The sequence below is a fragment of the Corvus kubaryi genome, unplaced genomic scaffold (genome assembly GCF_017639235.1).
Source record: "Corvus kubaryi isolate FWS band 111438036 unplaced genomic scaffold, C.kubaryi_AGA036_p1.0 65005, whole genome shotgun sequence".
NCBI lineage: Eukaryota > Metazoa > Chordata > Aves > Passeriformes > Corvidae > Corvus > Corvus kubaryi.
In genome coordinates this window covers 25,844-53,219 of record NW_024581686.1, presented here as the reverse complement: position 1 = coordinate 53,219, position 27,376 = coordinate 25,844, and the positions used below count along the sequence as shown (strand labels likewise).

General features: G+C 39.4%; 1 protein-coding gene across 1 annotated transcript in view; it reads right to left on the bottom strand.

Annotated features, from left to right (window-relative positions):
* Positions 1 to 27,376, bottom strand: part of LOC121672849 (aryl hydrocarbon receptor repressor-like) — an 88,799-nt gene that overhangs the window by 38,285 nt on the left and 23,138 nt on the right. The window contains exon 3 of the mRNA XM_042045759.1: positions 24,202 to 24,383. Coding sequence (XP_041901693.1) covers positions 24,202 to 24,383 — 182 coding nt within the window. The remainder of the gene's footprint in view (positions 1 to 24,201; positions 24,384 to 27,376) is intronic.

The following is a 27,376-nucleotide window of genomic DNA, read 5'->3' as shown; positions in this document are numbered from 1 at the left end:
TTTCCCTCTTGACCTAACTGTCGAGCAAGGTTTTGTCAGTAAGAGAATCAGCTTGGGGTAGGAATTCATGATCCTTGGAATGGACTTGGTATGATGCCAGGGCAGGCAGTACTGAGTAGGCCAGCAAAAAGGCAGCATCAGAATCCAGGTGCAGGTGAAAGAAGAAACACAAACAGAGGACTTCTTACAGAGGTGACCGAGTCAGGGTATTTTTTTTCTTGCATGTGAAAAAGAGGTCTGTGTGCCTTTGGGAAACAGAGTTTACATGAGGCAAGCTGAGAAGCTGAAAACAATTGCCTGCAAATGTTGTTGTGCTGCGGTGCAAGGAGTTCTGTGAAGCTTTAGGAAAGTGGTTCACCCATGGGGAACCCAGGTCTGTCAATTGAGTCAGGATAGGGAACCACAAAAACTTAGTAAGTTGTAGGTTGAAAGGAACTTTTGAAGGTCATCTGGTCTACCTCACCCTGATCAGAACAGAGCTACCTTCACTTAGGCAGGTTCCTCAGAGGTTTTGGGTATTCCCAGGACATTTCACATTCCCTCCAGGAAAACTTTCATTATTTAATCACAAATGGGATTAATTTTGTAAGATAAGGAGTTGCTTAACGTTTTAGGTGAATGAGCATTAGGGTAAATTCTGGATGGTCACTTTCTGTTTCCAGAATTCTTGGTTTGTAAATGTGTAGAATAACTTAAGAAATGCTGAGAATGGGGTGAAGTGGCTTTTATAAAATGTGTATGCATATGGAGAATATGCAAAAAAAGCTATTAGCTTTTCTTCTGGTTTTTTGCTGGTTTATTCTCTCTATCTCATGAGAAATCACACTTGGATGTCAAGTTTAAATGTAGTCTAGGACTGTAACATCTCCCTTATCCTATAATTTCTGAGGGATCACAAATCCAAAGAAAAGCTCTGCCTTCATGTGAAACAAATTGTGTGCTAACTATACAAACAACAGACTCGAAAGAACTTGTCTGGAAAACACACTTCTTCTCTGTAGCTTATTGTTACAACCTTTCTCTCTTCATATGACTCAACAGACCATCTCCCCAACAGACAACCCCACATTGTGCATTGGCAAAGGAGATATTTTAGAGATCTGTTTGCATCACTGTGAGTAAATATTTGAGTTATCACTTGGTCTGGTAGACTACATTGGCTATAAGACTGCTGAAGACATGAAGTCCTCTGAAATTATCCCAAGATATGAGACTTATTCCAAGTAACAGTCTTCCTGTTTGTCTTCACAATTCCATTTTATTTTCTACTACATTAAATATGATGATTTGATCACGGAAGCTTATTGATTTATACGTTCAGTCCTGAGGCCTTAATTTTATATGTGTACTATTCCATTCTTTAATTAAGCTGTAATACGTTAGCTTGCCTGAATGTTTGCTTGCACAACCTTTTAAATAAACACATAAATGTAAATAAAAATGGCTATTCTGTCAAACTACAAAATGGATTGCAAACCTGAGTATATAATGGATTGCAAACCTGAGGTTGCCTGAGCAACCTCGAGTAAGAAATCTGCAAACCACTTATTTCACTTTAAAATCAATACCCACATCCCTCACAAAAAATTAAGATGATTCCAACAGATTCCTTGCACCTTAAGCTGGCAAATTACATGTCTATGAATCAGAATCAAGATACTCAGCATAAGTTTAGAGCAGAAAAAAAAAAAGTTTAAGAGAAGTGTATCATATTTAGAAAGCCTGCTTAACATTGTTTAGTTTCAGAGTTAAGGACCTCAGAATGTACGATGAATGTAGTTTTATATTTTCATTCATGACTTCACCAAACTAATCCACAATTAGCCTTAAGTGTATTGCAGTGTGTTCTGACCTGCTACATCCTGATTGCTTGAATGGGACCTCAGCAAATCCCATGGATCATGATATATATACATTTTCAGGGGAACAGCAGATCAGGGCACTTTGATTCTAGGATCTATGGAGAACATGATCTATCAAAAACACTTGAGGAGTTTCCCCATTCTTCAAAACATCCTTCATAATGGCTTCTTGTCTGAATAGCTGTTCATCTTTTCCCTTGTTGAGATATATTTTTGAAAAGTGGTTCTCTATATCCTCTGAATTCCCATAGTTTTCTCTCTCTGTGGCCCAAGGATATTATCCTATTTTGATATGGCTCATACTTCTTCATTGTCATCAGGCCATTTTTTCAGGATTGATTCTCCTGATGAAAATAATACATCAGTGGACCCTGATGTCCACAGCAGGAGCAGTTGCCCTTTGAGGAGAGACTAAAATGGCTGTGACTTTTTACTGAGAAGGATGAGGGGAGATACAACAGAGGTTTTCAAAATTATAAAGGCAATGGATAAACTGAACGCAGAACTGCTGTTTGCCCAACCCCACAATATGAGGACTGTGAAGTGCCCTGTAACACTAGCACAAGAATGCTTTAAAGTAGATAAAAGATGGCAATTTTGAAGACAAGAATACCAGACTAGATGGACCACTGGTATGACACAGTAGTGCATTTCTTATGTTGTTATATTCCCACTGCAATGCCACGGCCTTGTCCACAAAATTTGTTGCAGACAGAAAATAAACAACAGATGCACAACAGCAGCATCTGTGACGTGAAACAAAGTATATCACAGAAGTGACAATAAGAAAAATCAGAACCTTATGAGAAAGCCTGTATGTGACTAAATTTAAGCATAGGATGAAAGAGCAGCTTGTGACTAATCATTGCATCCAAAAACAACAAAAAAGATTATTTAATGATAAACAGCCTATTGAAATAAACTTGAGTCTGAAATATTTTTCAGAAACATAAGTAATGAGACCAAAATCCATTTTTACTGAAAAGACAGCTAAAAGGAAAGCTATGTGTGTTCATAAGTAAGCAATTGAAGTCTACTGGAATCTTTCCCGCTTTTGGAAAGGTGATTGTAAGAATTGCATGTTACAGAAGAAATGCAGTGAAGTCTTGATAACAGATTTACGTTGAGACTATCAGATAATTTTTTGTCTCTATTGTCTACAGAAGATGTGCCTCATTTTAGCGTCTCCAATTTAGGTCTATAGTTTAGAACATTTAGTAATTAATCCCTGAAGAATGAACTCAAATCAAAGACTGAGCATGAAAATAAACGCAACTAGGAAAATGCACAAGAAAACATCTCTTCCCCTTCTTGATTAAAGCAACCTGACAATGACTAACTTACGTGAGATTTACATCATCTTTGCTACCCTTTTTGGATTTGATAAACTCTTTTCCAGGACTATGATCCTGGAAACAAACAGACTACCTCCTGGACCTCCACTCCTCCATTTCTTGTCCCTTTAGAACTTTCTTTGCACCATTCTGCATGGAAAGACACAGGCTAAATTCACACCTGCTAGTTCCAAGAGGAATTTAAGTTAGTGTCTCTTAGAAGAGAGTTGAAAAAGCATGTGTCAGTAAGCCAGTATATCATCCAAGAAACTGTTCAAAAATAGCCAATGCACATGATCTGGAGAGGATAAAGGAAACCTTTAAGATGAAATAAACACTGCATCTAAAATATTCACACTGAGACCTTAGTGCACAGGATGTGCATGTGTTACCCAGAAAACCAAATCTGGATCCAACAGTTTTAGAGTCAGGAATACCATAAGAACAGTTCTTTAATATACAGCCTTACTGTATCCAATATTAAAAGCAAAGACACGCTTGCTTTCCAGTGCACTTAAAATAAGCAAATATGCTTGACAGAGGAAATAGGAGAATCTCCACCTTTAACTCAGCTGGATATCACAGCACACTGCTGCACAACCACAGACAAACACACACACCCCACAGAACTTGGCGCTCTCTTTCTAAGGCAGAGCTGCTCTGCTTGGTCTTTTCTGCTCAGTCTGTGGAGGCTGTCACTATGACATGGGCTGCATGAAGCCTTGAGAAGTTAAATGCACCTCATGTGCTGTGGGGAAACTATGCCTGAGAGGAGGTCCTTAAGCTTTGGATTTTCTACTTCAGGAAGTAAAAACGCGTGCTGAGACAAGATAAGTGCAAATGAAACATCAGGGATATTATCTAAAAGTTTGAAAGAATTATTTCACAATCAATTTGCAGGTAATTTTAAAACATTGAGCTGTATTCCAGAACCTTTTAGAATTATGAAGAAAAACAGTAGCATGACAATCTTACCTAAAAGCTCAAAATTAAGAACTATCTGACAACAGAAGTCAGAAACTGAACTGCCAGAAGCCTAAACTGATAATGTTACAATCACTGGATCTCTTAAATATGTTTTTATCCACATTAATATTTTAATGTATGCATTTAAAGACTAGTCCTGTGAAGCTATCCAAACAGATTGACCTTGTTTCCAACTGGAGTCCCTGGTAAGACAGAGGGCCTGCAGAGAAGATGCTATGGTTTGTCCAAAAATAAATTCCTTTGCAGAACAGGAAACTTCTGCAGACCTAGAAAATGTATGCACACAATGTATTCAATTACTACAATCACTTTTATTTTTCACTTCCTCACAAAGGTTTTGCTTTGCTTTTTTTGACAGCCATGTTCCATGCTCAGAAGAAGAGCCCAAGCAGACGCCAAATACCCTAAGCAGACCAGTAGTGGGCTTACATGTTCTCTCCCATTCAGCACTAGACAAATTAAGTTTTTTTAAAATGTCATGGTCCCTAGGTCAACAACCAGAATTAGGACCTTCAAATTTTCTAAAAGTAATAAAAATTATGTCTTTATAAAAGGCAGGAAAGGTAATATTTGAATGCTCTAAGACTGTAAATCGTCTCCCTTCTTTGATTTGCTTTTCAATTTTTAAAACCAGAGATCACTTAGATATAATGATAAAATTGCAAGGCAGGCATAGAGTTCTTATCAGACTTGTCCCATTTGAAGATAAGGAAAACCAATGTTCTGTATTTCAGAAACAAAGTCCTAGCTAAGAAAACATAACCTTTTCTCCAGTTTCAACTCTTCTGCAGATGTGTCATTGACTTGAACAGGCAAGTCTGACTCTTGCAAAGGTGCCTGCTACCTTGACTCATAGAAGTTACCAAAGAAATAACGAGTATTCCTTATGGGATAAGGACAAGAATCTTGTATCTCATTCATGAAATTAATAGGATTATGGCTTCAACTTTCTAGGCAATAGTAGCCAATTGCAGCTTTCACTGAGTGATCAATGCGAGGTGAATAGTGTGTATAAAGAGAATTATGATAGATAAATTACTTCTAGTGCTTCTTTCCTGTCACAGGTCTCTGGATGAAAAACAGTGATTTCTTACCTACTGATTCATCAGATCTGTTTTACTCATCATGTGACATGAACAGTAGTTTATATTGCACTTTCACCAGTTACAATATGATCTCCATTGGATATACACTGTGGTTTACTGCCAGAGTCACTCCAATAACCACTGAAACAAGGCTTACTAAAGCTGAACTAAGGAAAATAGGCGTCAGTTTAAGGCAGAAAAGTGAAAACTACAAGCCGCAAAAAGCAAATATGATCTTGCACATTTTTTAAAAACGTGAAATTTAACTGGAGACAGCATATACTCTAGAGCCCACTTTGTTTTAAGCCCAAGAATTTTTCAGAGGAATCATCACACTGCATCGAAAAGAGGAACACTTTTTCTCCTGCCGGGGCAGATTTGCAGGGAGGAGGCTCATTTCTGCATTGCTGGTCTGGCAGGCAGCAGAGCTCTATTCCTCTGATCAAGAGATCACTTTCATAACCACTTTTCTGAGGTCACAAATGAGTCTGCTGCAGTCACGCAACCCCTCGCCTACCAGAGCTTACTACAACAATACAGGTTCATGGAAGCTTTTTAAAGAGGCAGCTCATCCTTTCAACCCACACAGATATAAGGCACATGCATATTATCGTATGGGATTCCCCCAAATATGCCATGGCATTATTTTATTTCAGTTTGATCAGGGAGGAAGCATATAGCTTCAAGTTCTGTCTGGGTGGAATGATGTTGCCTGAGTAGAATGCAATAAAAGCTGAAGCTAAATATCTCTACAATTCTTTTAAACTATACTGGCACCTTTTGCAAATATTTCATTAGCCTGTTCCTTTTTATTATCTTAAAGGTCCATGTTCACCAAACAGGTGCTACTGTGAATTATGCTAATTAAGATATTTAAAAGTCATGGTAAGCAGTAAACAAACATTAGATTCAGTAAACAACAAATACAATTGCCCTGAATTAAACATTGACCCTCTGCACTGTTAGAAACAACAATACGGAAATAGTAAAGCAGGAAACAGGCTTATGGATTGATTCTGAAGGAATACTCTGAACGTACAACAAGTTCTAGTTAGAGCTTGTTCCTAGGTCAGAAAAGTCTACTTTATTTTAGCCAAGTATCCCACAAATGACCAACATAGTAATCTGTTGTATGGACATGCCTTGCAGGTATATCTGGAATGACTTTGGGTGATGAGGCAGTAGGGAATCTAAAGAAAAAAGTTTAAAATATTTTTCCTCTTAAGGTAAGTGAACTCTACCCAATGAAGGGGGGGCTTGGCCTATTTTCACAAGCAGTTAATGCTATGAAAGCAACCGTTGTTGTTTCATCATTAATTATTTGCACTAATTACCTGAAAGAAAGTTTTCAAAAGCTGTTAAATTACTTTGAAGCCTATAATTTAAAAAATTATGGTGGCTATATTGCTCATTGATATTTTGTGAGGATTAGCGTACAGACACATTTCATTTAAAGGCAGCACAAACAGGCTTGCCCAAACCAGCTTTATAATCCAGCTTAAATAAGTAACAATAGGAATGAGGGCACAGCACTAAGCCTGTTGAGGACTCACAGTGTGGGATGCAGTTTGCACACTGTCCTGCGAGTTCACTACTATTATTAGACACACTGAACAGGTGAAAGCTTGTTGAGGTGTGCCCACACATGCTACAGACAGTTTCAGGCATTCTGGAGATGCACCCACAGGCCGTTAAGTACCCTTGGCTTTATCCAAAATGAGGGCTTTTTACACTTTAGGCTTGACCTTGATGTGTATCTTCACCCAGCAGTGGGAGAGGTCCTCTCCCATCTGCACTGCAGTTTGCCATTGACACAAAAGATGATGTCTCGGTCCAGCTTTGATATGAAACTAATGACATCCCATAATTGGCCTTATCTCTGCTCCAGGTCTCACCCATATTTATGGAGAGAAATTAGGTTGGAAGCTGGACAGAGAATTGTGCCTTTACTGCTGGTGGACCTCACTGTCAGAGCTTGGCACACTCATATTGTAGAGGCAGGCTTAACCTCAGGTGCCGAGCATCACTGCAGCTTCTCAGCTTGGTCAAAATGTTTGTGGAGGTGATGAGACAGAGACACCAGTATGTAAAGGGAAGGCGCTGACAGCCTCCAGAGTGACCTAGAGAGTAACAGTACAAGTGCAGACAAAGCCACGGGCATTTTTGAAGATAAGTCCCAATTTCAAAGATTTCTGAGACTTCTGAAGATGTTACCTTTAGTCCTATGTTACTGACTTGTGCCTATTCACTTGCCACTACAACAACTTCCCATGGAAATGAAAAATATACAGGATCAACTTTTGCCTAAACAGACTTTGTCCCTGTTTACGGACTTTGGCTAAAGCACAAGAAGTTTATCTAGAAAAAAACAGCGCTTGATACTAATGCAAGTATTTAATTAACATGGCATTTTTTCCTTTCTACGTATGGAAAGAGATGCGTGAGAATGCTGTTGGGCTACCTTACCTATACAAACAAATTACACTGCTCTTCTGGAGGCAGTTGGCAAAGAAATCATTGCTAACAGCAGGAATGAGTTCATGTACGGGCATTTGGGGGTAAACAGCTGCTAGAATACTGCTGCTTAGCTCTGTTCTGCATGCCAGTCTGGCCACAGATCTGGTACCTAAGAAGTCTTGCCTTTCTGAGAATCTTTTTTATAACCCCTATTATATGAGAGTAAAATATTTCTAATCTTTTTTCAAGAATATGACCTCTCATACGCAAAGACAGTGTGGTCAATTGGTCCATTTTCTAAGGAGATGCAAGGAGGCAGCTAATACATGTGTCTAAGTCCCACTGGATCTGCAATTCTAGAGAAAGAATTGGTCAGTAATTTAGTATAGTGAAATAAGGATAAACAATGACTTCTCATATGCCAATTTCCAAGTAATTACTGCAAGCTTTCCCCACTCCCTCCATGGCTCTTAATATCTTTCACCTGGTATTTGGAAGATCTGTACATTGCCTATGTATATAAAAGAACATGCATCCAGTAATTTGGATTAGCTGCCAATCTGCCTATATGTTATTTTTTTTTAGTCCTTTATGGAGTTTATTTAATCTGAAAATTATCCAAAGAAATGTAATAGAGTTCACTGATACCCCAACTAATAATCCAAAATCAAACTATTTCAGATTAGTGTACCATAAATCACTTTTTAATGAATAAATTGACTTTAAATAGCTACTAAGAGGTATTTTTTCATTGGAAATAAGTTTAAGTACTGTGACAAATTACAGCCATTAGACTCAAACCTAAGGATTTCTGAATAATTTGGTTATAAAAATTACAGCAAGCATACTCACAAAATCACTTCTACCCTCACCCTCTTCCTTCTGCCCCAATATACTGTACATACTTGTAAACGGCCAGATTTTGTCTGGAAGAGGAGGAAAAGAGTGTTTTGCTACTGCAATGTCTAGCTTGCAGTAAGGTCTAGCTTGGTCAGAACCACTGAAGGATGCCTGGAAATACGCTCGTACTACGCAGACTGAAAAGGACAGCAAATAGTGTGGCTGTAGAAATTAGTCTAAAACAAATTTTTCAGTTGTTTAGTCACTAGCTGTGGCTGAGCCTTCCACATTTGGTGGTTCATATCACCTGTCCCAGCACAGCATAGCCTTTGCCTGATGTGGAGAATAAGAAAAGGAGCTGGAGTACCTAACGATTGCTCTCGAGCCACGGCAACACAGCCGGGAGTTGATGGAGCCAAGGCAGGATGGGGCAGGCTGGGAACGGGGCAGCTGGAACATTCTTCTGCCTGATGTATTTTCCATTGGCCAGATGTTCCCCAGTCAACATGAGCTGTGAGAGGCTGCATGTGCCAGTCCCGGAGGGTGTTCTGACCCCTGGGAAGCACTAAAGAGGCCCAGGCCTGCCCAGCATTGAGGAGGCACAAAGGTATTTTGAAGCTCTCATCCTCTCTTCTCCCACTCGGTCGCAGTGCCAAGTTCAGCTGTGGTGCGGGAGCTCAGCTGTGGTGCAAGATTCGTTTTGTACATTAACCCGATGAGCTACAGTCCCATCTGAGACCAACATGTAGTTAGTTGTGAGAGCAAAACTTGAATTTCCTGACCCATTCAAAGTTTGAATTTCCCATTCACTCCACACTCCCATACTAACAGATGGTATAAAGGGTGTAGCTTCAAAACTTCCTGCATCAGAGCATATGCAAAGAGAACAAGAGGAGATGTATTGCATAGCCCTGGAAACCTGCTCTTTATTTGCAGAATGGTGAAATTCTAAATAAATCAATTAACGTGCCCAAGCAGCCCCCATCTTCCAAGCAGATAGTGCTGGCTGAAACTCTTCCGCCCAAGCTATCCCTGCCATGGGGAGCTGGAAAAGCACTGGTTAGCAGAGCTGACTCATCCGCTGACTAGCCCACAACCTCAGCCACAAAGGACCAAAAATGCTGGTGGTGGCATGAAGGGTGTGGGTGGGAGCAAGGAATAAGCAATCATCTGGCAGCCTAATGCAGAAGGGAGGGTTGACAACAAGCCATTATTTATTCCCCCCTCCCGCCCCAAGGCTCATCCGTCTGCTTCAGTGATTCTCATCATCTTGGCGCTGTGGTAGGGCTCTTTGTAGGGGAGGGAATGAAAGGTACATCCCCTCCCTGTGGCCCATGCAATGAAAGCATCAGCAGGCTATCTGAGCTCACCACACCCAGATCACTTAGGGCAAAAGGCCCTCATGGAGGAGAATGGAAGAGGTTTGCCTGGTCCTGCTTTCACCCAACAGGATACGAGAACAGTGTCTTGTTGGGAAAAAAAAAAAAGAAAAAAGTGGAGATTATTGTGATCCTTGCTTTCCCACCAAAGTCAGTCTTTTACTGGAGAGGAGAGATGGAGATCGATTTCTGGAATGGCAGACAGCAGATGTAACAAAAAGTTTTTAGGAGTGGAGCAAGGAATATAGAGAAAAGGGAGAATGTTGTAGCAAAGATGGGAAAAGACAAGGGGAAAAAACCTATATGGAGAAAACAAGAAAATCTACAGAAGAGGAAGATGCAGAAAAGAAAATTTTACAAAGAAGCAAGGTGGATTATCACTTAAAAGGCTGCTAGAGAAAAAGAGGTGGAAGGGAAGGAAAGTCACCAAGTTAAACAGCAAAAAATAAAAAGAAAAAAGAAAACTGGCCTATTTAATTAAAACTTAACACGAAAGTACAGTGATAAAATCCCCCAAATTGTTCATATGTATCCCCATTATCTCCATATAGACCTAAGTTAATTTTTGAGTGTTCATTCCCTCCAGCAGCCTTCTACCATTGCTAATCTGGCTATAATATGGCTAGTTGGTACCCAATTTAACTAGCACAGAATATTCTCCAGACAAATTACTGGCGTGGTGACAGCGTGACCTCCCAGGCTTCCACATTTTCAATGGCATTTTTGCTGTGACTCTGAAAAATACATTTGACTTCAGGCAATGTGTTTTTTGAAGCACCGGGGCAGATTTTGAAAGCCTGGCTTGTATTACTCCACTAATGCCAAGGTTAAGCAAAACATAATAAGGAATTAAGGACATGACCAGTTGTCTTTATGTTTCCTCCCCAACCAAAGTTGTTGTTTTCTGAGAAGAGGCTTTTTGCCCAAATTTTGCCTACAGTAGGTCTTTCCTGGCAGATTGCCTCAGTGGAAAGGAGATTAAGTTTCTCAACGTCCTCTTTTCTTGGAAACTTTCTGTTACATTTCCCAGTCTCCAATACAGGCAGTTCAGGGCACAGGAATACACAGCTTAAACATCTTCCCCAACATGTTTTTCACATGCTGTTGTATTGGCATCTGGCAAGAGAGTGATGAGGAGTCACAACACTGTAGTTTGCAGCTTTTCTCTTGCTGGAGAAACCATACTAGTTGAACATTATCTTCAAAGATTGAGAAGACAGAATATCTGCTGAAGCTACAATAGCTAAAGTAAGAAAGCTGACCCTTGTCTGGAGAGAGTGACTTCACTTGACTTGACAAGACAAAGTCAAGATAAATAAGCTCCTCTTTTCCAAATGACCCCTTGGAACTCAGTGCCCCTGAACTAAGTGTGTTGCTGCAAGGGGCACATCTTCTGTCCAGAAACGGACCTCTACTCCCACCTCGTGCTGACAGAGGTGACAATCTCAGCCACCCTACTGGTTTTAAACATATTATCGGCCACTACCACGATACTTTTAAAGTATGATGGCGAAGTAACCTTCAAATTGACATTGTCTCTGCTTTCCTAACCATAAGTTGGCAGCAACAAATGTAGGGTGCATCCCTGTCCTGAAATGATATGGCACTTACTGCCAGACTTATTAAGTATTTCTAAAATGCTTGTTAGCATCAATAAAAATGAAGAACGTATGTTGCAATATGCAATAGCTTCAAACTCTCTGACGTTACTGAGTATGTTTGGCTCAGAAGAAAGAGCTCTTCCCTTAGGGGGACATATAGAACTACATTGCTAGGGTTTAATACAGTTCTGGTGGTCTTGAAGAAGTGCTGAAAACAATCAAAACCTTTTGAACACATCGTAATTTGAGAGCACTCTGCATCTGGCATGACTGCATCTTTAAGAATTATTAAAGTAATTGCAAACATTGTTAATTTCCTCTTACAACTATTACTTGCTGTGAGATGTACAGCCTTTTCCTATATGCAGCGGTGTAGGTGCAGCGTGGAAAAAGTATGGAAAGAAGAAATTCAACTTCATTTTTCTCCATGTACTGTCGTGGTCCTTATAATAACATATAAGAATATTCTCCACATAAACCCTTGCATTCGTCAGCTCAAGATACACTATTAAGGCTGAATTATTTATCGTCTCAAGAAATGTTTTCATAAAGCATTATTTATTGTGCTGTTTTCCCGTACAAGGTTTATAGGGGTCATTTGATGGCACAACATCAGTTTAATAAATTATTTGGAACAAAATATGGAGGGTTTGTGACAGGTTTTCACTAACACTGATATATGACAGAGTAGCAACACACAGAGGATAGCATTTTCTGCACAGATATTGAAATAGTCAGGGGAATATAGAAGATTACTATAAGGTGACCTATGTTTTGCAGGTATACAATTAGTAAAGTGGTTATGAAGTTGTCAGTGGACTAGAAAAAATAAAACCAACTTTAAGTATGTTGTGTTTTGATTTAGATCTGACCTTTGATTGTTTTCAGTCCTCTTCTCTTAACTTATTTCAGCTGTTTCCAATATGTAAGTAGTCAATTCGTGTTGCAGGTTGAGAGGTAAATGGGAATAGTGGACATTTACTTATTATAACAAATACTTACTTTCTATATACATTCAACTTGGTATATTCCATGCAGATATAAAGAGGCAATGCATTGAGGGTATTTCAATAGAATTTTAGGCACACAGTAAGTTCATATAAAATGTATTTGGCAAGACTGTTGTATAGCATCAAACTTTCATGAAGATAATTATGAGCTTCTTTTAAAGAAGTTTTGAAGTCTTTTTGTAACTTCTCTTACTGAGCATCTAAGTTAGTTTGCTGCTATGCATTCTGCTTCCACTTCTACTCAAAGTCAAGATTTTAGAAAATTTGTCAGTTATATTATCTACAGTATTGCACAGAAAATTATAACAAAATTAAAACTGGAGTAGTAAAGGGAAACCTGCTGAGCCTCATCTAAAAAACTTTCATTTCATTTCACGGTGGGGAATGTTGAAAGCACTGCCTAATATGTTACTGTTACGTTAAATAGAGAAGAGATGCATCTGTGTTAGTCACATGGGATTTTCTTTCTAATAAAATGAAAAAGACACTAAACCAAATACAATTAAATGAAGACAAGCCCTTCAGAATAATCCATTGAGCCAAACTGTAGGACTGTCACATAGCAAAGTGAGGCAAGCTTTGCAGAAACCAGCCTCCTACTCATATTTTATAACTTCCAAGCACCTAAATATTTAGTCACAGCTTAGAAAGACAGGTTTCTTGCACAGATTCAGCCACATAAACCACAGGACAAATCACAGACCTTTGGGCCTGACTAAATCATCAGTGTATTCATTTAGTTTCATACTTCTAATGAACTTCCCAGGCTCCTGTAGCTCTACTTATAACTAAGAAGATTTTTGTGCAGGTGGAGTTGGTGGGTTGCCTGGGCAAGATTTCAGGAAGGTCATTTTGTCCATAAAGGATACTGTGAGGAAAATGAATGATGACTGTAGGGGAAAGAGTCAAAGCTATGGAAGCAGGAGAGAGGGCTGGTAAGAATAAGGGTGCTATAGCCAAGGATTATTGCAATTACATGTAAGGACATGGGAAAAAACCAGGTATAGAGATGCCCATAGAAGTGGCAGAGCAAGCTGCTCATTCAGAGAAATGGGCAAGAGAGAAATTACTGGCTGATTTTGGTGGGGCACAAATTCCATTTGAAAGTCATAATAGGGAAAAGTGCTGGTAAGCCACCTGAACATGAGCAAGTGTGTGCCCACGTGGCCAAGAAAGCCAACAGCATCCTGGTTTGTGTCAGAAACAGTGTGATCAGCAGGACTAGGGAAGTGATTGTCCCTCTGTGCTCTACACTGGTGAGGCCACACCTTGAATCCTGTGTTCAGTTTTGGGCCCCTCAGTACAACAAAGAGGAGCTGGAGCATATCCAGAGAATACCAACAGGGCTGTTGAAGGGTCTAGAGCACATATCTTATGAAGACCAACTGAAGGAGCTGGGGGTGTTTAGCCTGGAGAAGAGGAGGCTCAGGGGTAACCTTATCGCTCTCTACAACTGCCCGAAAGGAGGGTGTAGCCAGGTGTGGGTCAGCCTCTTCTCCCAGGCAGCCAGTGACAGGATGAGAGAACAAAGTCTTAAGCTGTGCCTGGGGTGGCTCAGGTTGGACATTAGGAAGAACTTCTTCACTGAAAGGGTAGTTAAGTATTGGAATGGGCTGCCGAGGGAGGTGATGGAGTCACTGTCCCTGGAAGTGTTCAAGAAACAACTGGACGTGGCACTTAGTGCCATGGTCTAGTTGACAAGGTGGTCATTAGTCAAAGGCTGGACTTGATGATCTTGGAGGTCTTTTCCAAACTAAATGATTCTGTGATTTTGTGATCTGTATTGTTTCAGCATTCCCTGCAGAGCTTTACTATGTGCAGTAACCCTAAAGTCAGCAGCAGCAAAGTGAGAAGGGAAGCTAAGAGGACAATCTCCCACACTATTCTCTATCCTAGAACTATTTGTCTTCTTTGTCTTCAAAGTCCTGTGCAATTACAATATGCCAAACTAAATTCCTTGTTCTGTTGGATAAGAGGTATTGTCTTCCTTTAAAACATATCTATGTTTAAAATAAGAAACAAAGTAAATCATTTTCTTGACAGTAAAGATACATGCTTCCTCTCAGAGATGGTAATCGCTCATGAAGCTGAGAACAAGTGTAAACCAAGCCAAAGTTCATGCCTGGGGGAATGCTTTCCTACCTCCCATCCACTGCATCAGTGATAAGGACAAAACTATTGCTAGTATCTTCTACAGTCACAGAAGTTGCTAGCAAGTTTGAAGTAAAAATGCCATTTTTCCTGTGATGAAAACCAGTCTTGTTTCCATATCCAAGGAAAACATGAGTTAGAGTGGAATTAAACTCCAAGTTTTTTCTCAGTTTCCAAGATCTAAACACAGTTTAATTCAAGAGAATAGACCAGTGAATGTCCATTACTTATAGCGCAGGATAATGGAATTTGATCCATGGCGGACTGTGAGAGTATTTCAACAGCTGGTGCCAGGCCGGGCCAAGAAGGGCCCTAGCTGCGGAGCAGGGATTAAGCAAACACAGTGCACAAGAAAGATGAACATCACTGAATACAAAAGACAGTGTGTATACTGGTCTCCTGGATTAGATGGACCCAGATTTTTCCTTGCCACTTGCATTTACCACATTCATTTACACATCCTTGCCACGTCAATTTACATCAATGCTACATAAGATGCACAGTGTGAGCTAACCAAATGCACTGAGAACAAAAGCCTACCAAATCAAAATGGTTAAGAATGACTGAGCAAGATGGAGAAAGATGAAGACCCATACTTAAAGGCTCAAAGTATTTTGGGGACTTCCCCTAGCATTGGACCAACGTAGAAGCTGTGGTTTGTGGGAACATCTATAAAACCAGGCTTTGTGTGCATGGTTGACCATGTGTCTGGTCCTGAGTGTACTTCTACTGTCAGTAGAAACAGTGGAACTCTCCCAGTGCCAAATGCCCTCAGGAGAAATCTAACAAAGATTCCCCTCATGTCACTTGTCATTTCTAGCTCCCTGGTTTTCTAATCAGTCTTGATAATATCAGGAGAAACATTGAAGCCTACAGGGATGTTCATTTGGATGGCATCCAGCAATAGAAAAGTTGTATGAGATACAGATCCAGAATTACAAGAGGAAATTCTGCAAGAAGAATCCTAATGAGGGTGTGCTTCCAAAAGACAGCATAAAATCTATGTAGTCCAGCCCTTGTCATGCAGGTGACTGAGTCAGTCTAACACCTCTGAGTTTGTAATAGCTCTGGTAATACAAACAACCTACAGCACATGACAAAAGTACCCAAGGAGCACCAGAAAATATATGAAACTTTTTTATAACTAAGATCCTTCATTCGCCATTACTCAAAAAAATAAGTATTGAATTTAGAGCCAGTCTCAGAACATGACACTGAACACAGTGTGGCACTAACACATTCCTTGATCTTCAAAAGTTATGGGAATTCAAGTAATTTAAAAGTTGTCTTGTTCTTCCTGAATATAGGTTTATTCTGAAGTAAATCCTGCTTGTAAATCAACACTCCTCCTACAAAACCCATCTTGTTTGCAGGAAACTAAAGAGAAAGCTAGCCAGGACAAGGAGGTACACCCTCTTACAACAAGAGACCAAGAGGAGACACAGTTCTCCTCCAAGAGTCGACACAGTTCTCCTCCAAGAGTCAGCAAAGGCCTTCCAAGGGCAGAAAGATCTCCAGGTTATGAAAGAGGACATGGAGTACAAAACAGCCTTAGTTATTTGTTACATGGAAGGAATGGTGTTTCCAGGAAAGAAGGGGAAGAGAAAATAGTGACCCATTAGTATAAGCAATATGTCCCAATAAAATGGTCTCACTGGCAATTAACTATATTAAAAAATCTAGTCAAAATAATCCAAAATAATGTTTGAAAATGGGTAATGTGGAGGAGATTTAATTTGCAGCTGCTGCTCCAGAAAGGAGTCCTGCCAGATCTCAGAGAGTAATGAATGCAGCTACCCTGCTTAAGTTCTTGAAACTTCTACTAAAATTTCACTGGTGTAGAATTTTAGCACTTGATTAGACAATGATTTGCAGACAGTAGGTCTTCTTTCAGTGATTTACGTAGAGTCTTTTCCTTTTTTCAGTTGCTGTATCACTAAAAAGATGGTAAAATTAGAGAGCAGTAGAGAGTGGAAAATGTTTCTTTCATGAACAGTCCTTTTTTTGCCAAAACACTCCAAATGATGTTGCAATTTGAATATGCCAGTTCAATACAGCCACAGGAGTAAACTTACCTGTTACCCACTCCGACCATGAATGTTTCTCCTCAGTACAAGCCAATGAATATTCTGTCCTAAGAAACATAAACAACCTGCATGCTTACAATCTAATAAGCCACGACTGTGGACTGCAGCAATACCTATGCTAAAGACATTCTGTATGTGTTCAAAAAAGAGAAGTCCTTATTTCTCTTCCGAGAAAAAAATCATTCAGACATTCGGTGTCAGAGGAGAGGACTGGGAATGCTCTAACTCAGTAGAATATGTCTTCAAAAAACAAACTTCTAATTGTTAAAAAAACTCAAATACATTGGGGACTTCTTGGCTCAAGATATCAGCTTGAACCCTAACTAAGTAGAGGAACTTAAATCCTTGATTTGTGTGTCAAAGTACAGGTTTCATCAAAAATAGACATTTGAGGGTAATTTGAAAGCCTCTAATTATTTACATAATGGAAATCAATATATGTCATACCAAGAAAAGACTGGTGGGAACAAAGAGATGGAATCAAGGAGATATAATTTCCTCCTTCTTGTTGTTAATTTAGGCATTTTATCCTCTTCTTATAAATCTCTGTTATTTATTAATATTTCAGTTTTTTATTATTTTATTTTTCCTATGTCTTTTCTAGATATATCCATTATAAAGGGCTTGGAGAGAGTCCAGTGAAAGGGCACAAAGATGATGAAGAGACTAGAGCACCTCTCCTATGAGGAAAGGCTGAGAGAGTGAGAGCTGGAACTGTTCAGCCTGGAGAAGGGAAAGCTCAGGGCAGATCTCATCAGAGTGTATAAATACCTAAAGGAAGGGTGGAAAGAACAGCAAGGTTCTTTTCAGAAGTGTCCAGTGACAGGATCAGAGTGCAAGTGAAACAGGAGGTTCTCTCTGAACATCAGGAAGCACATTTTCACTGTAAGGGTGACCAAGCACTGGCTGAGGTTGCCCAGGGACATCGTAGACTCTCCACCCTTAAAGATATTCAAAAGCCATCTGGACATGGTCCTGGAAAACTGGTTCTCAGTGACGCTGCTTGAGCAGGACAGGTGGATCAGGTGACTTCCAGAGGTTCCTTCCATCTTCAATCTTTCTGTGAATCTATGATTCACTAAGACTATGGTTTTAAATTCAAGGGAAACCTTCAAGCTGCTGAAACTGGCTAACAAATGAAAGGAGAATTTTTCCCATGTAAATGGATCCAGTATAGGCCATAAATGTAATAATAAATTCAACCATTATCAGTTGAAACTTGTTGTGAGAAAATTTTCCATGCTTATATAAAATAAAATCTAAAAAACATATTTACACCAAAGAAGCAGAATTTGTCAATCCAGGAAAAAAATTGCTGATAGTTTGAAAAGAAAATGCTGGGAAAACAGAATTGTTAGGAAGAGACAGTGGGGTAGAAAGGGATGCCTGAGAACCCCAGTACATGCACTGCTGAGGCATCTTGGACCGTCAGACCAGGAGCTTTGCTTCATGTAAGCAGCATTCCTAAAGCACTGTTAAGCAGCATTACATTGCAGATTATGCACTGAAAGCAAGATCACTCTGTGCTTCCTTACCCATCTCAGGTTTTAAGATCTTAATTTTCCATGAGTATCACTGGAGTGTCATACATGTCACACCAGAAGCAGGTCTACAGTGGGGGCTGCAACACTAAATATTCAAATACTACAATAAATAACAGCCTGGAGGGTCTAATCAATGAACCTGAGGAATCCCTATCACGGTAGTATGCTACTGATCTAGGAGAGTAAGAGCCATGGACGCTGTGGGAGGAGAACAATGCTGGAAGAGCCTGCAAGCAATTGAGGATACTGAAAATCAGGCCAGCTGGGAGGAATCCTTTGTTGTTTTCTTCTTAAAAGGGATAAATTCAATTTCCATTAAAGATAAACATTGATGTGAATTGGATCACGCCAAACACATAGACGAGTAAAAGGAAATGACCCACTAACATAAATGCTTAATCAGAAGAAAGACAGAAACCACGCAGTGTGTGCTATCCTGTCAGAAATGGAAAAAAAAAAAAAAAAGTATATATATGTATGTAAAAGAGGTTTAATTGAAGGGGAGAAGTGGGTTAGAAGGAGTTAGGGGAGCTTGGTAAAAGTGACCAGGAAATCTTGGAACTGATGATTCTTTCAGCAGCAGCAATCTAAGGCACAGCAACATGAAGACAGAGGACCAACAGGAGGGAGATTTCAGTACACCTGGAAAAATCTCAGAGGGTGCATATCAAAGGGAAATAGAAGCTGGATGTTCTTTCAACAAATCAATATATAGAAGATAAGTGTGAACTGTCTCAGTAGCAGTGAAGAATGGCAAATGTAAGAAAAGACCACCTTAACAAGATCTTGAGCTCTTTAGTGACTGGAAGCTCACAAAAAATCTTTTTTAAAAATGAGTAAAATAAAGCACACATATATAAGAAGAGAAACAGAAAAGCCAATGTTTAATATCAGATGTAGCAAGAAAGGGAAGGTTATAAAAAGCATGCTAGAAGCCCTTTAACCATACAAGGTTGGAAAAATAATTTTCTGCTACTCAGCAGAGAGGGAGCTACATACAATGAAAACAAGAAAGTTTTATGTTTATTGCCTCTTTTTGCTTCCATCTGCTAGGATCACCTTCATGGCTGTCAAAGCTGTGGTGCCACAAGAAAAGGAAACAATTTTTTCTTCTATAATTGAAGCAGGAGACTTCCAGCTTGGATGATAAGGATTGCAAAGGAAAGTATTAAATCACTCGTGTTGCAGATTCGCAAAAACATTAGACAATGACCTTCAGGTTAAGGCGTAACTTACTCTTTACTCAAGATAAGTTCACTACAGGCTTGTTTCCTAAAATTTTTAATTCTACATGGAAACAGATGAACTAACATTTGTAGACAAATTTCTCAAACTCCGCTGTAATTCAGTTTAAAATCCATAACTTTAGTCTAAGGCAGGTCAAACAACATGTCTCCATGCTTGACTGTCACTAATTTTACAGAGATCTGGATTGCAGTTTAAATATAAATCTTACAGAAACTTTTAAGACATTTATTCGCAGAGTTCATCTGTGACACTCTACAATCCATATCTAGCCGTCCATAAATCTACCCGATTTTTAGCTTTCAAAATCAAATGAAGTCTGGAAATAAGTAAATATAAAGACGGCTCTGAAGTCTGAAATAAACACAGAGATTCAAAATAATACTGTGAGGGAGATTTTTGTTGGGAAGACGCTGCTTTTGTGCGTGCATGCACGTCTCTGTTTTTGCATATGTATATGCATGTATGCAAAAAATGTCCAGAAGAGCAAAATTACAAGCTATTGAATTAAATTGTGCTTTATATAAATTATGTAGTAAGGGATTTAAAATTTAAAAATTATTTTAAGACCATGTTAAGATCTCTACATTTCCCATCTAAGACTATACTCAACATCAGCTATCATTTATCAGGAATGCTTATGGCTAAAAGGTCTAATATTAATGAATGAGATGTTGAAGGAAAGCCTGAGTGGCCTCTTCACACAAGGTTAGTTACATTAAGAACTGAAAGATGAGGAACTGTACAGCCCTGCTTGTAACTGTGCTGGTCTATCTAAGTTGTCATAACTGGCTTCCTTACAAGTACTGGGAAACTTAAGCTAACTCTCTCTCAGAAAGGACCTGAGCTGCTAAAAGGACAAGGTGATATTCTTTTGACATTTATTTACTAAATCATTGCCTATACTAGAAGGGAACAATTTAAACAACCAACAAAAGGGAGTTGGTTTTGAAGTGGAGCAAGACCACCACTTCCCCACCAGTGGAAAAACTGAGAAATAAGAGGTACTGAAGGATGTATTGTCAAGAGTGGTAAAAGAAGACAGACTGCAATTAACTGACATGGAATATTTCCAAGACAGAGGCCCAGCAAACTCAAGTGGTCACAGACACTAAGTACCACTCCATGCTCGCAGGAGCCCCACCCAAAGCAAATCTTTGTCAGGGCCAAATGACAGTCACAGTTTCCTGTAGCAGTTTATGTCCCTCAGTCATCAGCTAAGCCTGGTTCAGACCCAGCTGATTCATACACGAGATCCGGTGAGATTGGAAGGTTATTGCTGCAAGCCATTTTGAAGTGCTTATCAGGAAAATGCAAAATGACTAAATGGCTATAGCTTTGGGGTAGTGGGGCTATTAATCTGCCAACTGATAACAGAGATACGAAGAATCTTAAACAAGTAGACAGAAGAAATATTCTGAAGCAAAAGAAAAACATTTCTAAGAATGAGGAAGGGAATCCACCACAATGACTCAGACTGAATCCTAGGAATATCTGCCTCAACAACCAGGTCTAAATTTTGGAAAGGGACCTGGCCTTTGTTTAAACAACTCAAGTAAGATGAATTTGCCAAATGCTTCAAGGTACTAACCTCTAATGGTCACTAAAAAGGGAATAAATGACTGACAGATGTTCTGCATGCCCTAATACCTAATTCTCTGTAAAACCATTGTCACACTTGGAGTCAATATGGTGAGGTTACGCCGCTCCCTCCAGTTGGCTATTGATCTTCATAAATACATTTGTGCTGTGCACAGACTCTGCAGAGTAGCTACTAAAAGGACACCTAGTGGTAAGTAAATGAGCGTGCCCAGAAACCGCTGGCATTGTTGAAGGTGTGCCACTGTAATTGCCATGGGAATTGTGGACCTGTTATGGGTTGAATATGCAATGTCACATATGAACTTATGTGTCAAGTAGCATTACTCATGTTTTTTTTTAAAAATGGCAAGCGATATCCTTAAAAGCATGTTTTAAAAACCTGCAATTTACACTTCCTCAAAACTCAGAGAACAATTTTTTTAAGCGAAAGACGCACAGGATTGTCTGTCACACATTACAAAATTGAATGAACCGAGTCTCCACTGCATCCGCTTTAGGAACATCGGATAGCTGAACAGAACTCACTACAGGCATATCTTGCTTGATATTCAGGCCAAATTTCCTCTTGGGCATCATCACTCCTTGGTTCTTCCATTGTGCCACTCTAAAATATCCTAAGCAATTCCTTCCCTTCTCTTCTTTTCCTATGAAGACAAATAGCCGGAGAATACAAATTGTACACATTTGAGCTAACTTTAGTTTTTGGGGGGTTGTTTGTTTGTTGGTTGACTTTTTTTGTCCGTGAAACTTTATAGTCACTTCTTGCCTGTGTTTATTCCAAACCCTTTAATATGTACTAATGCCCTTGTGACCAGGAGATGCCCACAACAGAAAGCTCTATTCCAGATGGAGCCATGCTGGTCTCATGCAGAGAGGGATTATAACCTTCCTGTGTAGTGACATGCTGCCTCTGGGCAAACAGACCAAAATCCACACTTAGCCTTCTTGTTTATGTCGGCATATCATATTACAGGCATGGAACAACTTGCTGACCACTGTCCCTCTTTAATGATTGTTTTTATGTTCTCTTTTCCAGGTTTGTCTTCTCTATTGAACACCAGTTTCTTTGGATTAATCTTCCCTGAGTGAATTAGTAGAGATTTACTAAGCCATTTTTCCAGATACATTTTTTTATCCAATTTTCTAACATCTCTGTATGCCACTGGTCTGTTCTCTGTCCTCAGAGTGTTTATAACAGCTCCCATTGTAGTGCCATCCTTTGATTTAAAAAACCACAAACAATCCATTTCTGCTGTTCTATCCCCTTTCATCACAACAAAGATTGAAACACTGGGATGGGTATGTTTGTTTTCTTTTTAGGTGAATTGCTACCGAAGTTTTTGCTTTAAAAAAACCCAAACAAACAGATTCTGCCTTATTTCTCCATAATTACAAGGAAGTAGATCGTGATGTTCATGAAGGATGCAGCAGATTCCGCTCTTACCCAAACGTTTGCAACCATTCCTCACACAGCTCTGTTTCCACAGCTCACCTCTCCTCCACTCCACACTTTTGAAGTTCCAGCCAGCTCTCTTGTCTTAAAATGGTATGTAGTTTCCTTCCTTTACTATAAACAATGCTTTCTGTAACCTTAGTTTCATGATGTAAACACTTAAAAATAAGAATGAAGGGAACACAAACTATGCGTTCAATTAGGTAATTTGGGGACTAAATTAAATGAAATCTCTCAAAACCTGGAACATGGAACATTTCAGCATAATGCAGCCTGGCTTTACTTGTTTTCCTTTTATCTCGTCCCTTTAAGAAAAGAAGACAATGGATCTTAGAAACTGTGGCAGAAGAGTAGTAGAGGAAGCTGAAGAGATATTATTGCTTGTGAATCCAAGAGAAATTGAAGTCAAGCTTAGAGGAAGGGGCCATAACACTCAGGTATGTGTTTGTAGGGAAAGAGGGACTCTGTAAACTGCAGGATGCTTGCTGGAGGCTGGGCAACCAGCTGCCAGAGTTGACATGGGAGGCTCCTGCTATCAGTGATATCACCCTTTGTAATCTGACGTCAGCTTGTGAAATGCCCTTCAGCCTGCCAAAGCCTCTTGAAGCTGGCATTTCTTTTATACTAAAATGCATTTTAAAAGCAAGAATCCAACCAACAGATATTATTCTCTGGTCAAAGCCAAAAAAAAAATATATATATGTACACAATGTGCATAATAAGAAGTAGTAAGAGGAAGAAATAATAAGGAGTAGTAAAGGAAAAATAATGTCTGTAAAAAATACTTCTGTTTATCTCTGCAGTCGACCTATAAGTTTTGGTCAACTATACTCCTTCAAATAGACTTTTTCCTTTTTTTTTTTTTGAAAACAACTCTAGTGAGGATTTCCACTATTAAATCCCTAATCTGGATTTTGCTCTTGTGAACTCCTCAGTAACAGAAGAAACTCAAAATATCTTCATATTTGGAAGAATTCTTTTTATGTGCATCTCAAAACACACATTTGGCTTTCATTGTGTTGTGTGCCAGACAACTACAAAAACAAAGCATAGCCTAGTACAACTTCATTCAACACTTTAAAGTTTGAATCTTATCCTTAAAGACAGGGGTCATCTTGGCTTTGCAAGCAAACCTGTTTACTCCTGGCATACAGCAAACATAGGTAATACAGTGATTGCTTGACTTTCACATCATACTTAAACAGGCATTTTGAACATGCATGGTAACAGCTTCACATAGAGAATTCAAAGTATCTACAGGTATTATATCTGCCCCAAGCTTCTTTCCCAGTTTAGTGATTTTACAGTTGTGTTTTCCCTTTTTCTAAAGCCTGCTGAGGGAAGGTGGATGTATGCCACTGGTGAAACTGCACAAATGGCGTAAGAGGAAAGGCATGAACTTTCCAATGCAACATCCCATGCACAAAATAAATTCAATAATAGATTTTTTTTCCCTGGCTTCCTCAATATATGCTGTTAGTTACTTTTACACAGGATTGGTGCAAAGCAGCAATAAATTAGAGGGATACTTTTAATGGAATGTTGATATCTTAAGGAAACCTACCTTGAAAGAAACTTTTGACTCGGAGATAGCTGACACTAAGGCGCAAGACTGAAAGTTTGTCCAGCTTCGATACGATGTCGGGTGGAAAAGGGAGGAGGCTGGCCAGGTGGTCCAGTTCTGCATTCAGACGGTCTCTGTGCCTCTTCGAAGGATTTGATTTTTCATTCCCAACTTCTGGCCTTCTGTGGTAGAGAACACATTCTCGATTACCTGTTTTACTTCCAGAGACTGAGATGCTGTCTGCAATTAGTTGATAACGGGAATACTTTTCTTAGCTTCTATGAAAATCTTTAAAGTCTGTCCTCTGACAAAAAAAAGATCGACCTTTCTGTATTTGCCATAGTGCAAAGACACAGGCTTTGTCTTCTGTTTTCACATCTGGAAAAAAGTGAAGAACTGGTATCTCTTACTCAGGACCTCTCACCTTAGGGAACTGGGAACTATCTTCATGTTCTAGTCAATGCCAGGAAAAACAATTTCTCATCTTTGTTGCGTAAATGAGGGGCAGAACAGCAGGGGAAAATTACCATCACTAATGCATGAACCCATTCTATATCCACTGTATTGGTTCAAAGCATCTTAGTTCCCTCTGTTTAATGACTCAAAGCTAACCTGTGGGTCAGGAGATAATTAAGAAAAGAACCTGTCTTTAGACATGAGTTTAAAAAATATGGGCAAGGTGAAGAGAGACTCTTTCCTCAAGCTCAAAACTCCTGTGTACGTTCTCACATTTACCTTCCTACATCAGTAATAACAAAGATAAGAATTTGGTTTCTTAAGAACATTGATATTCCTCACAAAACATAAACACTAACATTACTCAGCTTTCTAGGCCAAGCAAGTCCATGTCCATTTTGTGTTCCTCCTATGCAATGGACAGTGCTAGATAACCTAGAATAGCTGTTGTGAAAATGCATTAAGATTAAATACATCACTAGTGAGGAACCTCAATTTCGGAATGTCCGCTAATATTCCCAGAGAACACATCCCAGTGTAAGATGTTCTCAAGAGGGAGTAATGGAAAAGCTGGTGCTTCTGCACACAGAAATGGGGGCCTCATTTCCAGCCTGACGGTGTGGGATGGTCAGTGCTGAAGCACAGACTTCTCCTTTAAGCAGGAAGACCTGAGTGGGAGGTTGAGAAGGTGGTTCCTTGCAGTAGACAGCTGTTGCTGGACCCAGCAGTAGTCAAGTGCATTATCCAGGTAGGAGCTACGGGATACTGGAGCCATAAACTACATGGATACTCAAGAATGGGAAACAGCAAGTAAGAAAAATATGGTTGTGCTAACAGTTTCTACTTTCACCTCGCTGAATCCAAGGATCATAATCTTAACGAGTGTCCTGGTTTGAGACAAACTAGAGGAAATAGGGAATACAATATCATACAGGGAATCAATAGGGAATACAGTATCATACAGTCGTCCCAGGACAAGTAGCTGGCTGAGGTTCCAGTGGACAGTGAGAGTAAAACTAATTATTTGTAGCATTTTACTACTGCATTTTCATGCTACCCACGTTTACTGCATATTTCAATCATAATTTTAATTTTGAGCATTAGCATTTCACAAGGTGGTTAAGGTGTTAAATTAAAACAGTATTAATTTGTCATTGCAATTGTCATTCTAAAAAAAATTCTGCTTAGGAATTAGTATAAAAAGATCTGTTTTTTGAAGAGCAGGTTTGTATGTGTGACTGCTGCCAACTGAAAACCTCTTAAAGCAACTCAGGTATGAAAAATTAATTGCTACTTTTGAGACCCTCACTCCAAGAGGACAGCATCAGTGGACAGAATGGACAGAAAAAATTTGAGGCAGGTGTCACTGATAACATATAATTTCTGCTTTTTCATTCAAAATTGCAAACACTAATATGTAGTTCTTCTATAACACCATGAGTTACTTCCAAAGACATGGAGAAGATTTTGCTGATTGGGATAAATGATCAACTTTCCTCTATTAGAGAGAGGAAATATAAGAACAAATAATGTAATCAACAAAGAAGGAATAATGGTTTTTACTTTTTCTAAGCTAACTATTTTTTGCAGTAAACCTTGAGGCTCAATCATCCTATGACACCAAAAGGATGTCTGATCTATGGAGGGCAGTAATTCTGTGGGAACATAGCCCATAGCTGAGCAGAAGCTAAAGAACATAAGCTTTTGCTAATTGATCTTTACATCTGACAAACCAGCTGAAGCAAGGAAGCAATGTAGGACAGAAAAAAATTAATTCCAATGAGGAAAATTAAACTGATGAGTTCAAGAGGTAAAAATTGTCAAGAGTAACATGAAATAGAAATAGAAGTTGTTCAAGTCTATTTACTACATAAAATAGTGACTGCTCTATGCCAGAGAAGAATGGTTTGAGGCAATTAGGTGGTCTGCCTTTGTACTGAGCACAAGGAATAGTTTTCTGGAGACGGCGGTTAATGGTGTAAAAAGACTACAGGAGAAAGTTCAGGGCAGAGTCTTCCTGAAAACTCAAGGAAATTATTCAGTAAGGGAGTGAATCCAAACAAACAGGGGTTTGATGTAAGTGGTAATAAGGTGCCAAGTGGATGTGATTTAAAACAATGTGAGTTCCATGGAAAGGCTAGGTAAGCTGACCATAAACAGAAAGGCACAGGCAGGGAAAATCTTCAGTGAGCTGCTTTGAGGTAAATGGAAATTTTAGCCTTTATTTTCAGCTGAAAGTAGATTATGCTTGTTGTGTTTGTGTTAAACTTGGGATTGTCAAACTGTAAACAGAGACATAGGAGTCACTCGATGATCCCCCATTTACTCTGCTTTCCATATAACACGGCTGTAGTGAAGGAGCATCTGTACTTTAAACAATAAATCTGGCTCTTCTTTCTTCAAATTGTTAAGCTGCCCAAATTCTGCTCTGCAGTAACAAGTACTTGTACCCGTGCAGGACCCACATGAGCAGTCCCTGTGTGGTGGGAGCTATGTGGGAGCTGGTGTGGAGAACATTTTCTGTTCCGGTGGTACACAAGGCATTGAGCCATTTGCGCATTAGTGATTCAGTGTGCCCATGACATGCAGACCGCCACTAGTGTAAACCAGTTTGGTGAGCTCGCAGAGGAATTTCCTGCAACTGCAGCTCTACCCTCTGCAGAGCCCTACCCTGTTAATGAAAACTTCGCTCTGAGTAAGTTTTTTAAGTATGCTAAAC